Below are 13,595 nucleotides of genomic sequence, written 5' to 3'. Positions count from 1 at the left end.
TGCCCCCTGAAAGTCGGAGGCTCGTATCATCAGCTGGAGACCCCTCAGTCAGCTGAAGTTGCTTGAAGTCAAGCAGTTATCTTTTTTTATGTATTACTGATTCAACTGACACAATGCGGGTACAGCCCCAGTTGCTCTTTATGCTGAATTTGTTGATGCATCAAATACCTTGATCTGATTTTCAAGAGTAACTCAGTCATTGAGGTGCAGTTGTTTTTTATTTAAATGGCTGATTATATAGAAATTATATAGAAACCCTTTTTTTTTTGCCTGATATCAGACAGAATTCTTGACTTGTTAGACTCCAGTTTCATCTTCAGTCTGACATTACATCCACTCTAAATGATTCCAGTAGGAGTGGGGCTTCAGTGTGTCTAACCAGTCACTAGAGACCAGCGCATTTGTCTGAATCTAACGTCATTTTTAGTCCAAACCGATGTGTAGCCATGCCAACAAACTATGATGTCGGGGGGTATTGAGAAGACGTGTTGATGGAGAACAGCGTCAATAGCAGCGTCTGTCAGTCTATGGCGCTTGCCATTGTTGTTATTATAACTCATTGGTTCCGGCACACCAATTGACAGTGGTGTTTTTCCCGCCCATGGTGCTGATTGGCTAATCGAGTTCTCCTGTGGCACTCGTTGTGACATAAAACCGGTGTGACATGAAACCACAGTGCCAGAAGAAATCTGTTAACTCGTACTCGATGAAGTGAGCGGATTAAAAGGTCTGGACCCAGGCATTCATTTTGGTATCTGGAAAATTGTCACATGCATAACAACATAATGATACACAGGAAGTTGCTACTTCTCTGTTCATGGACTGCTTTGAATTGAATTATATGGTTTATCTTAAAATTGTTACTGCGTATGTATATGGATTATTACATCTCTGGTAGACTTGCACCGATTACAATTTTTTTTGGGCCTATACCGATTTCCAATTTGCAGAGTGTTTGGATGGCCGATTCCGATTTCTTTTTTTTTTTTTTTCAAACCACTTTACAGCACACAAGATATTGCAATATTTTCTACCTTTCCTTTATTAGAACATTTTAACCAAGATACAACCAGCTTTTCAATAATCATCTCAAACAAAAAAAAAAACAACAACAGTGACACAGGTTAAGAAACATTTTCCTTTTTGCTCAAATATAACTTCAGGTACAGTATTGAAATAAGTAAGTAAAAAAGGCATACATAAATAAAAACATAGATAAATTAAATAATAATTCTTGGTGTACAGCATTTGTGGGTAATTTCTTGAATAGACAAAAAAGTATCTCCTGTGGAAAATTCACACAGGTCTTCAGGACGCACCCGCCAGTAAGCGTGCAGACACGCGCATCTTCAGTTTCAAGCGGCACAGTGCAGCAGTGAGAGCTCCGCAGTTCAGTTGAACACGGACAATTAACAACTTTCTTCTTCTCTCTTTTGATGTGTGTGCGAACAATTAAGGTGAAAAGCTGCTCATGTTTCACCTCTCACATCGCCCAAGCCATGAGTTGGACATGTGCGTGTGTGTGCGCTGCTGATGTTACACGCTGTCAATCATGCAGTGCGGCGGAAATTTGACTGGCGTTTTAATTCGGCATATTTTAGACTGACCGGCCGGGCGCAGGTCATGGCCGATCACGTGAAAACTGGCCCGATTCCAGGCATTGCCGATTAATCTGTGCAAGTCTAATCTCTGGTTGTGTATTGTTTTGTTTAAAAAAAAAAAAAAAAAAAATTAAAAACGTTTGTGCATTTTAAGCTGCTAAGTTGTTGTTCTGTTGTGCCATTTCCAAATGCTTAATAATTTAATTGTGCTCCCTCAGGTACCGGTTATATGGACAGTGGAAGAATGAGACATACTCCAGCCATCCACTGTTGGTCAAAGTCAAAGCTCAGACTGTGGAAAGGGCCAAATACATTATGAAGTAAGTCATTTTGCAGAACCCAGTGTACCATTAATGTACAATCATCTGTCTCTCTGAAGCTCTGGTTGACTTTAGCCATGTCTCCAATAAAGACACCAGGTTAGTACATGTGTCTTTGTAGGCTGCGTGCTTCCTATTATCTATGTGCTCATGTAAAATGTGCAGCTATTCACTTTCCTAGCTAATTCAGTCCTGTTCTGTTCAGCAGACTGTTGCTGATAAAGTAAACCTTGAACGAATGGGAAGCTCTCCCCGTTCATTCAAGTCGAGTCTCTATGCAGTTTGTCAGTTGCCAAGTAAACTTTTGGGATGTTTTTTGTGGTCTTTCAGTCTTTTGCTCTCCCTGCATCACACATAACCTCACCGTCGTCTGTGCTAAGTCACTTCAGAGGACGGAGAGCTTCAGATACGGTGGCATTTTGGACAATAAATTCAGCTTTTAACACAGCTCACTCTCAGCAGAAATTCACTACCATCAGGACATCAAGGCCATCTTTTTTTCTCACCCTGCTGCCTCTTCTACACAAAAACACCCACTTTCTCTGCTGGTTTGCTCTGCTCGCAGTAATTTCAGGAACAAATTTGTGAAAATGACTGTTGGACTGTTAAAGGACAGTTTAACACAGACAGCACAAGAATTAAACATGGAACTTTAAATCCTGAGTTTTTATGCTGGTCAAGTTATTATTCTAACACTGTTCTGGTGTTGAAGAAATCACTGACACTATTTTTATCTGAAGCTGACAACCATGAGAGCATTTTGCAATTGCTGTGAAGCTTACAGATATGACAGTCTTTGCTCGCAGCGCTCTTTGCATCGTCTTTTGTTTCTAATCTGCTGTTTCCCCGCCTTGTGCTTCTTTTCCTCCCCAGGCGTTTGACCAAAGAGAATGTGAAACAATCTGGAAGGCAGATTGGCAAGCTGAGCCATAGCAATCCCACCATCCTCTTTGATTATGTAAGTGTATTTTGCGGCGATTATTTTATTCTACTTAAGTCGTTTTGGAATGATGTCAGCAAACTGCAAAGACAAAAAATAAACAGCGTTTTACAGCAGATAGCACCTTGCTCACCTCGTTTACAATGACATTCCTCTGGCTCTCCCATGCCCTTACGGCTGTGTCTGATCTGGGGACTGCTTACTCCTAGTGCTCTGCTTGCATCATGCATTCATGATGTGCTGATCAAATATGAAACAAGATCCTGTTCCTATTTCTCACCTAAACTGTTTTCAAAAACGTGTTTTAGCTTATTGTTTAACTGTAATTAAGGGTCATTTATTACCAGTTGGCCACCATGTTTGTTTCCTACTATAGGAATCTACTGCATAGACAGCCCTGTTTAATGGATCATCTTTCCAGCAGTGAAATACTTTTTTAATGTGTCCATGTCACTTCTCTTCGTGTTTGTAGTAGCTCTGAACAATGTAGTTTCGATATAGAAGATAAAATAATGAACATTGTTGATTGTTGCACATGCAGTAAGGGGAGGATGTAGCATGTGGAGTTGTCAGCATCTTTATATATATCACCGCAACCTACCTCATCAGTAATTTCAAACACAGCTCACCTTTTGTAATTGAGTCAGTCCCCTGATCTGTGGATATTGAAGCACATATATACTGTAGGGATACTGTGGTAGCATCAGCTCATGTGTAATGTATATCCTCCACAGCTGGTGATGTTATTTCCTCTCTCCTCTCCTGTCCTGTTATACATCAGATGCTGTCTCAGATCCAGTGGTACGACAACCTCATCGTTCCAGTGGTGGATTCCTTGAAATACCTCACATCCCTCAACTATGATGTCTTGGCCTGTATCCCTTTAACATATGTGTGTTTGCGTGTTGTTGGGGTGTAAGTGTAAAGGGCGTCTTTTTGTTGTCTATGTTGTTCTACTTAACTCTGTCTTCAGATTGCATCATCGAGGCTCTGGCCAACCCCGAGAAGGAGAAGATGAAGCATGACGACACCACCATCTCCTCGTGGCTTCAGAGTATGTGGCTTCACAATTACTGTACCGCGGTAGCAACATTAATTTGCATGCAAAAGGAGAGAAACTGTTTGATCTTTTAATAAGTATCTAACATACACCTGTTCAACTTGTCAACCAAGGCCTGGCAAGTCTGTGTGGAGCCGTGTTCAGAAAATACCCAATTGAGCTGGCTGGCCTTCTTCAGTATGTCACCAATCAGCTAAAAGCAGGGAAGAGGTAAGTAGCTCCACACGACAAATGTGCTGGGTATGTTGAGTCCAAGCACCAGCTGTACCTTAATATCACTGCAAATCACATTACAAGCTACAGTAACAAGCAATGGCTCATTTATTTTAATATCATTTTAAGGAGATGTTGAACTTGTCCATTCTGCATTATATTTTAAACACTTCACTTCTGTTGCATCTTTGAATGTGTCCGAAAATGTGCTTTGCTTCATTCATCCCTCCTTCCTCTGCAGTTTTGACCTGTTGATCCTGAAAGAGGTGGTGCAGAAAATGGCTGGCATTGAGATCACAGATGAGATGACTTCAGAGCAGCTAGAAGCCATGACCGGAGGGGAGCAACTCAAAGCTGAGGTATGTAGGCTCAAGTATCGTTATCACTCTCTGACGCAGTCTCTTGAGCAAGATTTCTATGCGTACCCCGACCACTGCTGCACCTGAGATCAGGTCATTGTCATCATGGATGTGACTCTGTCAACAGGGCGGCTACTTCGGCCAGATCAGGAACACTAAGAAGTCGTCGCAGCGGCTGAAGGATGCACTGTTGGACCACGAATTGGCCTTGCCTCTGTGTTTACTCATGGCCCAGCAGAGGAATGGTGTGGTTTTCTTAGAGGGTGGAGAGAAACACCTCAAACTTGTTGGCCACCTCTATGACCAGGTATGCATCCTCTCTCAATATATTAATCTAAATAAGCTCTTTTTTCATTTTCTCTCTTGTCTGATATAACTATTTGTATTCCTGCAGTGTCATGACACGTTGGTGCAGTTTGGTGGCTTTCTGGCCTCCAACCTTAGCACTGAGGACTACATCAAGCGGGTTCCCTCCATTGACATCCTTTGTAACCAGTTCCACACTCCACATGATGCTGCCTTCTTCCTGTCTCGGCCAATGTACGCCCATCAAATTTTGGTGAGTGGACCACTGTGTCAGAGCCCCAGTGTGCATCATGTTGAATTTCTCTTATTGAGGGAAGTTCTAGCCTTAGTAATCAGGCCTGTAGTCTCTTTTACACTGCCTCTTAGAGGTGGGAATTTCACACTATTATTGCGGTTCTGTATAAAAGGTACAATCGCTAAATGGAGGGACAGAGTTGTCTTGCGTTCAAGTTTGCATCAAAGGTGGTAACAGCACTGAAACAAGGGTTTTGTAAAACGGACAGCTGGCAGGATGGTATCACAGGCAGCACAGGTGTGACATTTCGATTAAGTGTTTTAAGTGCAGCTCATTGCAGAAGATTTCAGAAGTAGGTGGTGGCAGTTAGCAGCTAACTCATAGAGGAAGAATGGCGGCTAAAAATTTCTGCAAATTGGGTAAACAATGTGGTCTGCGAGCTCCATAACTTCAGAGCAGAGGACGAGATCAACCACCCCATAACAGAGACAGTGGATGATTGTTATTGTCATGTTAGGCCATTCTTATTGTTTATAAAGAGCTGCTGATGCCTATGTCATATGTAACACCAGAGGCCGACTGTTTTGTGTTAAACATCAGGCCTGTTTAGCTTCTGCAGGCTTGCTGTCTAAAATCACTACTGGAGTGGCATGAGCTGTTGTTTAGTTCTGTGTAAAAATGCAAAGGAGGCATAAATAAGGGACTTTGTCGCAGCCCTGTAGCATGATCTCTGTGTAAAAGGGGGTAATGATCAGGTACATTTTTGCCACACAATTCAGTTGGATTTTGATTGTAGAATTGTGTAATAGCTACGATTAGACAAATTTGCCTTTTCCCTCTTTTTCTTTCTCATGTTTTTTTACTTTGCTTTTAACTAAAATGGAGCAAGGTGCAGCAGTTTTTACTCAACAGTCTTTCAGCTGCCTTAAAGGGACAGTTCAATCCCAAATCAAAAAGACATATTTTTCCTCTTGCCTGTAACGTTTTTTATCAGTCAAGATTGTTTTGGTGTGAGTTGCCGAGTGCTGGAGATATCAGCAAGAGATGTCTGCCTCCTCTCAAATGTAGTGATGACACTAGATGGCACTCAGCTTGTGGTGCTCAAAGCACCAAAAATGATTTTGAAACACTTCACAACAATGTCTCTTCCCAGAAATCATGACCTGGTTACTCAAGATAATCCACAGAGCTTGCTGTGAGCAGTGTCATGTAGGAACTATTTTCTTCCTACTGAACTACACTCACCAACCGCATCACCACGCAGAAGGAAGCGTGGTGGTCAGCTAGGTCCCCTAGCACCACAGAGATGGCTGACGTTACAGCTTAGCTGTGGAGGATGCCATCAATATTAACACCTTGCATTGTCATGAGCATGAGCCTCTCATCCATGAGTAAATACATGCGTCCTTCTGTGCAGTGATACGGTTGGTGGGTGTAGCTCAGTAGAAAGAAAATAGTTCCTACATGAAACTGCTCTCAACAAGATATGTGGATTATCTTGAGTAACCAGGGCAGGATTTCTGAAAAGAGACATTGCTGCTGAGTTTTCCAAATGTTTTTTGTTTTTGTTTTGGTACTTTGAGCACCACAAGCCAAGAAGGCAGACATCTCTACGGCAGATATCTGCAACTCACACCAAATAAGTAAAGACTGATAAATAGCACTACAAGTAAGAGGAAAAAATGTGTTGTATTTGTGTATCTTTAGGGTGAGCTATCTCTACAAGACTTATCCCTTTAGTTTAGATCCCTTTACGGAAAAAAATTAGACTTAATTTTTTGGAAGTGGACAGGTTAAAAATCAGGTGATTGATACCTTTACAGCAGGGTTTATGTATGTGTGAAATCAAATGTATTGAAAATGATGTTTCTCAATCCGTACTTAACTGTAGCCGTTGACCTGACTTATTGTGCCATTTGTATACATTTATTTTTTTAATAAAGTATTCCAAATGAAAAAAAAAACTTATTTTGATTTGGAGAAAATGTAACTCCTGATTTATGCTCTTTGCACACAGTCTAAGTATGATGAGCTGAAGAAAGCAGAAAAAGGCAACCGGCAGCAGCAGAAGGTGCACAAGTATGTGGCAGCCTGTGAACAGGTGATGACACCGGTGCACGAAGCTGTGGTGTCCCTACATCCAGCCAGGGTCTGGGACGACCTCCGCCCTCAGTTCTACGCCACTTTCTGGTCTCTCACCATGTACGACCTGGCTGTTCCACACTCTGCTTACGACCGTGAGGTCAACAAGCTTAAGGTCCAGATCAAGGCCATCGAGGAGAACCCGGAGATAGTGAGTAGCTGATCCACAGCTGTTGCTAAACATCACATCACATCACTAACAACCGTTTTTACATTTTACACTGAACTAAACTTTGTGTAGTGTGGCTTACAATAACTGCAGCAGTACAATCTTTGTACTTTAAAATCACACAAAGCAGCTCAAGCAAAGGACAAGACTCAGCACTTGTATAAGACATGTGAAAAAGTATAATTATTTTAGGTCTCTGTCAGTGTTATGTGTATTTATAGTGTGAATATTCTCAAATGTAGCCCATGAATAAGAAGAAGAAGGAGAAGGAACGCTGCACTGCCCTGCAGGAAAAACTGCAGGAGGAGGAAAAGAAGCAGCTGGAGCACGTCCAAAGGGTTCTGCACCGCCTCAAACTGGAGAAAGACAACTGGTTGTTGGCCAGTAAGTATACTAAGTGTCATGCCAGTGACAATTTTGATGCATCTTACTCTATGTTTGTACAGTCTTCAGCAATGTGTGTGACTTGTCTGTGCATCCATTTGAGTATGATTGATCTGTGAAAATTGCATTTATAGACCAAACCATACACATGCATCAGCCACATAATTACAAAGCTCAAGTTTGGTTCCTCCTTAAAGACCGTAAAGTATATAACAGATGGTTCATATATGAAAGAAAACAAAAATATATGTTTGGTACGCAATGTTCCTGCATTTTACAATCAAATAAAAATACAGTTTGAACTCCATTTAGACGGTCCCGACACAATACGACTGATATGCATAAATGTGAACATAAAGACACAGCTGATTAAGTCATTGCCGTGATCACAGCATTAATATTTGAGGTAAATTAATGTCTAAATGTTAATTACTTATCTGTCTCTGTTACTAACACAACTTGAAATGCTCACTGACAGAATCCACAAAGAACGAGACCATAACGAAGTTCCTGCAGCTCTGTCTGTTTCCTCGCTGCATCTTCTCCTCTATCGACGCTGTGTACTGCGCCCGCTTTGTCGAGCTCGTCCACCAGCAGAAGACACCCAACTTCTGCACCCTGCTGTGCTATGACAGGGTAAGACACCTCTATACATACACGCTCCGACTTTCATTCACTTGCAGTGCTGATTAATAATTAAACTAGATTTTTACAGCAGTCTTCTTAAATCTAGAAAGTGATTTATAAGAAAGGAATAAACATTAATTATGTGATTAATGGAAAGGGATAATTAAGGCTCTCATTTGGTGCAGTCAGCGGAAAAGATGACGTAGAAATATCCATTAAAATAACACTAAAGGATAAATGTAAGTGTGGAAACTCCACTGAGTGGTTCAACCACCACTCAAGTGCACCATTAAATTAAAGCCTGAAAGGGACGTTTAATAACTTCTGGTCTATGAGACGATTTCTGTAAAACTCACAGAGACATAACACAAATAAGTGCAGCTGTGAAATACTGAGCATCAAAGTGCTGATGTATGTAAATGTATGCAGACTTTGCAGCTCTTTCAACATGCAGTTCATTTTTTTAAACCTTATACTTTGTTATGTAAGCCAATGCACAACATCGTGTCACTCTGCAGGTGTTCTCTGCCATCATTTATACTGTGGCCAGCTGTACGGAGAATGAGTCACACCGCTACGGACGCTTCCTCTGCTGCATGCTGGAGACGGTGACCCGCTGGCACAGCGACCGTGCAGTCTATGAGAAGGTGTCCATTTATGCCTGTCCTCCACACCCGTCACTTTGATTTACTTGTGCCATTTTCTGATGTCAGATGATCTGGGAACTGAACTGTCTGTTCTTACCGTGTGGTCATAGGAGTGCGTCAATTACCCCGGCTTCTTGACCATCTTCAGAGCCACAGGCTTCGATGGCGGGAACAAAGCAGATCAGCTTGATTATGAGAACTTCAGGCATGTGGTGCACAAGTGGCACTACATGCTGACTAAAGTGAGCTGCCCTTTCTTATCATCATATTCTTATTGAAAATTCTGTTCAGGTAATGGCAGCTGGAGCTCCGTTCGAAGTGCGTAGTTATCTGCGATGGTGTCCTCTGTCTGTGCTCCATCCAGGCTTCAGTTCACTGCCTGGAGACGGGAGATTACACCCACATCCGCAATATTCTCATCGTGCTCACCAAGATCCTGCCCTGCTACCCCAAGGTCCTGAACCTGGGCCAAGCACTGGAGTGCCGTGTCCACAAGATCTGCCTCGAAGAGAAGGACAAGAGGCCTGACCTCTATGCCTTAGCAATGGGGTAACACAGCATTGTGTGCTGTTCAGCTCTCTGCGGAGCATACAGTTAACATGTATTTTGTGAAGAGTGGTAATAGATTGGAAACGTGGAAAGACGGGGTCCTAAAAAAATAGTTGTGCGTTATCAAATTGGTTGGATATATAGATGTGTTATCATAGTTGTTCAGACGCAGAGGAGAGGCAGATGGGGACTGTAATGCAGATGTTTGAGCTTTGTTATGTAAAGGCATCGTTAGACAATTAGACAATTTCCAACATGGCCAGGACGTTATATGGGAGGCAGTTTGTTTTTCTACAGTGTCTGTAATTCAGCCTTGAGTGTTTATGGAGTGCCTGTTGAAAAGATAATCTATTCCAGCGACTGAATATTGGCAGACCCTCAGATTCCTAATGTAGGATTGAGTCTTTAAAGCTACAGTATATTTCTAGTCCAGTTGCTCCTGTCTTACATCTGATTTCCGAAAACATTCAGGGACAGATTCTTTTTTTGGTGGAAGTATGTACTTAGGTAGATACTGATCAGTACCTATGAGTGTCACGGGTGCGTTTATTTATAGCCTTGTATGGAGGGTTAATAGCAGAAAAATGCTGTGCTGAGCTCAGTTACCTGAGTTTTCCTGTCTCTGTTTGAAAGTTATATTCTTTGCAGTGTTTTGTTTGTGCCTGTGCAAACCCTTTATGCGTCTTACAGTTATTCAGGTCGGTTGAAAAGCCAGAAGGTGCACATGGTCCCTGAGAATGAGTTTCACCACAAGGAGCAGCCAGCACGCAGCGCCACCCCCGCCAATCAACAGAACGGCCCCGGCAGCACAGGCAAGCCCGCCACCAGCACGAGCAAGACAGAGGAGGGGACGTCAGAGGATGGTGGTGAGTGATTAGAAACGACACCAGGTTTTGAATGCTGTACGTGACCATTTTATTTAGTTCCCAAGTAAGGAACCAGATTGAGCATGGTGCTGTGCTGCATTTAGCTGAGATCATGTTTTCATCTGCAGTGCCACTCCACTGCTGAGTCATTCTGTTTCAGATTGTTGTTTCATAAAGTCTGATAAATATTAAAATGCTTAAAGGTCCAGTGTAGAACTAATGGGATTTATTAGCAGTAATGGAATATAATATTCATTTTCATTAGTTTATATTCACGTTAAAATAAGAATTGTAGTGTTTTCATTATCTTTAAATGAGCCATTTATATCTACATACAGAGCGGGTCCTCTTTCATGGAGTCCGTCATGTTGTTGTACAGTAGTCCAGAATGGACAAATCAAACCTGATTCTAGATAGAACCATTCACGTTTTTCGTTGGCTTATGTTCTCCTACACACTTGGCACACAGGAACGTTTTTGTTGCAGTCTGCACCCTCATAGACTCACAAGTCAGTCTTTGCTTAACTAAAGACTGATGACTTTCTCCCTGATTTTGTGTTTAGATGGGCGGATACAATTTCAGAGTTTAAAAAACTCCCTACATTGCAGAACCAATAGTAAATCTACAGGGCGGTCCTTCGGTGGCTCGCTGAACTCGTGCTTGTAAACATAGTCCCACTAGAAACACGTGTAGCGGTACAAAATGGCTCAGCTGTGCTCGCAGAAAACGCCTTCAAAGTTAGTGGATGTTTGTTGCGTTTGCGGCGACACGTTCTCGCCAACTAAAAGAAACAAACATAATCTTTTACAAGGCCATGACTCATCCGTCCGGCCGGACTATAGAGGGAATCGCCTTGTTGTTTACAAATACTTCCGGGTAGAAAACCAGCAGAGCTTTTAGCTTTTAGCTATTTCTTAGCCGTTAGTGGTGTCTGTAATAGGTAATAACTCATTGAACGGTCCGTGAAAAAAATATCTTTTCCAGCGGATATCTTAGTTACAACGTGACTGAGCTAGCAAAGCAGTTTTGTGTTGCTATGTGTGGTATTTATTCAGTTTTAGGAAATCACGATGTCTAGAAAGCATCAGTGGCTGCAGCTGACAGGGACAGCTAACACTAGCAGCAAAGCTAACATCAGGACGTCATCTGTTAAAAGCCTCCCATTGTCGGATACAACATGAAACTACTCCAGTTAGCTCAATCATGTTGGAACTCAGACACTGCTGGAAAAAATATTTTCTTCACGGATGAGCACACGTTTGATAAAACAGAGTTAAATCTCTCAGCATCCATTTTCAAGCTCTCTGTGTGTTTGTTTCCTTGCGGACAAGAAAAGGGGGAGCGCACATTTCCGAGAAGGTGTGTCCTTTTCAAAAATGCAAGAGGCGTTGCTTTGTTGCCGGCCGTTTTCGCCGGTGTGTTAAACACACTTTAGAAAGGAGTGTCCCCAGACTATCAGAAGGCGGAGATCTCTGATTGGCTGGTGGCGAGACTGGCACCCTCATCACTAGAGGCCACTAAATCCTACACACTGGACTTGTAAGGTTAATTTGTTGTGCATTTGCAACATTGTTTTCCTCCTGAAATAATAGGTTTAATGCCATTAAACTAATATGCGTGTGAATAATATTTTTAAATCCTGTGCTCATACAGTTCTTTGTTTGTTTTTATGCAGATCGGGGCAAGGATAAATCTCAGGGGACCACAAAGCCAGTGAACAAAGCCAACAGTGCAGCGGCCAAAGTGACCACCAGCAACGGGAATGGTGCTCTCAACAGGTGAGTGTTCCAAGAGCTGCTCTGACACAAGTTTATCTCAAAGATTAGAAATAAACAAAGGATCAAAACTGATGGTGAGCAGTGATATCATGTCCAGCTACACCTCTAGTTGGTTTTGCCTACAAGTCTATATATAATACTGTGTTAGGATCAGCAGAATCTCGTCTGAAATGTTTTTGAATAAAGAATTTTAATAATGAATAATGCATCCCTTTGCAGCACCAAAGCCGTCAAAGAGCGGGACGACAAAGAGAAGAGCGGGAAGGAGAAAAAAGAGAAAAAGGAAAAGACACCAGGCAGTACTCCCGAGACAAAGGCAGAGAACCGTCGGGAGAAGCAGAGAGACGAGAGAGCGGGGAAGGAGGAGCGGGCGGCACGTGAGGGTAAGGAGAAGACCCCCAAGGCAGACAGGGAGAAAGTGAAGGCCGAGGAGAAGAGCAGCAAAGACGACAAGGCCAAAGCCGGCAACGGGGAGCCCATGGAGCCATCCAGGGAGCGCGATGCCATTAAGGAGTCCAAAAGCAAGGAGAAAGGAGACAGGAGCGCTGTGGCCGGGTCCCTCAAGTCACCAGTTCCCAGATCAGAGTCAGCTGAATCTGAGAGGGGTAAGGAGCCTGTCTAGATGTCTCGAATGCTCATTAAATTTGATTGATTTGAATGCACTGCTGGTCCACACACACTGTCTATAAAAGTGTCTTTTCTTGTTTTAGAATATCAAATCACATGGATGTTTTTAAAAATCTAAAGAGAAGCCTGATGCTCTGTTATTTCAACATATTTAATTTAATCAAATTAGATGAAATAAGAGTAGGAATGTTCCCCCCCTGTGCTACATGTCTGTTAATCACAAGTGGATAAATTGAAGCTTTTCATGTTGGTTGAATGAGCAGTTGTGTTAAACACAGATCTCACTCTTCTCGTCTTCACAGATCACAAAAGACGAAAGCTCGACAGTCACTCTTCTCCGTCCCACTCCTCGTCTGTTAAGGTTAGTATGGCTTGAGGAAGGCTGTGCCAGTTTCTTCTCTATCTGCCGGAGCGTTCCCTGCCGTTGCACATTCCAGCAGCCCCGAAGATCACCAAGGAGAGTTGTCGTTCATGCAGGCATGGCATCTGGAAACCCCAACCAAATCCATGGGAGTTGGAAAGCATTCCATGGACATCAGCATAATATTTTGCAGAATTGGGAGAAAACCCCCCCAAAGACTTAGCCAAGAGAATATTATGTATATTGAGTATTTTCATATTGAAATATTTATCTATTTTCATATTAATGAAAGCAGTCAGTGTGCCTTGGGAAGAAAGAAGTTTTTTAAGCATTTCTATATTCCTTGTGGATTTTTTTCTTGCTTTTTGAGAATCGCAGCCACCTGAAGTAACATGGCTTGCCAAATCAAG

General features: G+C 42.3%; 1 protein-coding gene across 2 annotated transcripts in view; it reads left to right on the top strand.

Moving 5' to 3' along the window:
- thoc2 (THO complex 2) overlaps positions 1 to 13,595 on the top strand; it is a 32,021-nt gene that overhangs the window by 11,043 nt on the left and 7,383 nt on the right. For both annotated transcript variants that reach the window (XM_078172645.1, XM_033634451.2), the window contains exons 15-32: positions 1,820 to 1,921; positions 2,795 to 2,879; positions 3,643 to 3,736; positions 3,835 to 3,915; positions 4,035 to 4,131; positions 4,376 to 4,493; positions 4,621 to 4,800; positions 4,888 to 5,052; positions 7,052 to 7,327; positions 7,588 to 7,729; positions 8,208 to 8,365; positions 8,875 to 9,003; positions 9,114 to 9,245; positions 9,368 to 9,552; positions 10,243 to 10,418; positions 12,095 to 12,197; positions 12,417 to 12,802; positions 13,127 to 13,185. In XM_078172645.1, the coding sequence (XP_078028771.1) occupies positions 1,820 to 1,921; positions 2,795 to 2,879; positions 3,643 to 3,736; positions 3,835 to 3,915; positions 4,035 to 4,131; positions 4,376 to 4,493; positions 4,621 to 4,800; positions 4,888 to 5,052; positions 7,052 to 7,327; positions 7,588 to 7,729; positions 8,208 to 8,365; positions 8,875 to 9,003; positions 9,114 to 9,245; positions 9,368 to 9,552; positions 10,243 to 10,418; positions 12,095 to 12,197; positions 12,417 to 12,802; positions 13,127 to 13,185 (2,668 nt within the window). The remainder of the gene's footprint in view (positions 1 to 1,819; positions 1,922 to 2,794; positions 2,880 to 3,642; positions 3,737 to 3,834; positions 3,916 to 4,034; positions 4,132 to 4,375; positions 4,494 to 4,620; positions 4,801 to 4,887; positions 5,053 to 7,051; positions 7,328 to 7,587; positions 7,730 to 8,207; positions 8,366 to 8,874; positions 9,004 to 9,113; positions 9,246 to 9,367; positions 9,553 to 10,242; positions 10,419 to 12,094; positions 12,198 to 12,416; positions 12,803 to 13,126; positions 13,186 to 13,595) is intronic.

Source organism: Epinephelus lanceolatus, chromosome 11 (genome assembly GCF_041903045.1).
Source record: "Epinephelus lanceolatus isolate andai-2023 chromosome 11, ASM4190304v1, whole genome shotgun sequence".
Classification (NCBI taxonomy): Eukaryota; Metazoa; Chordata; class Actinopteri; order Perciformes; family Serranidae; genus Epinephelus; species Epinephelus lanceolatus.
The sequence above is the reverse complement of the archived record's forward strand: the minus strand, read 5'-3'. Positions and strand labels throughout refer to the sequence as shown.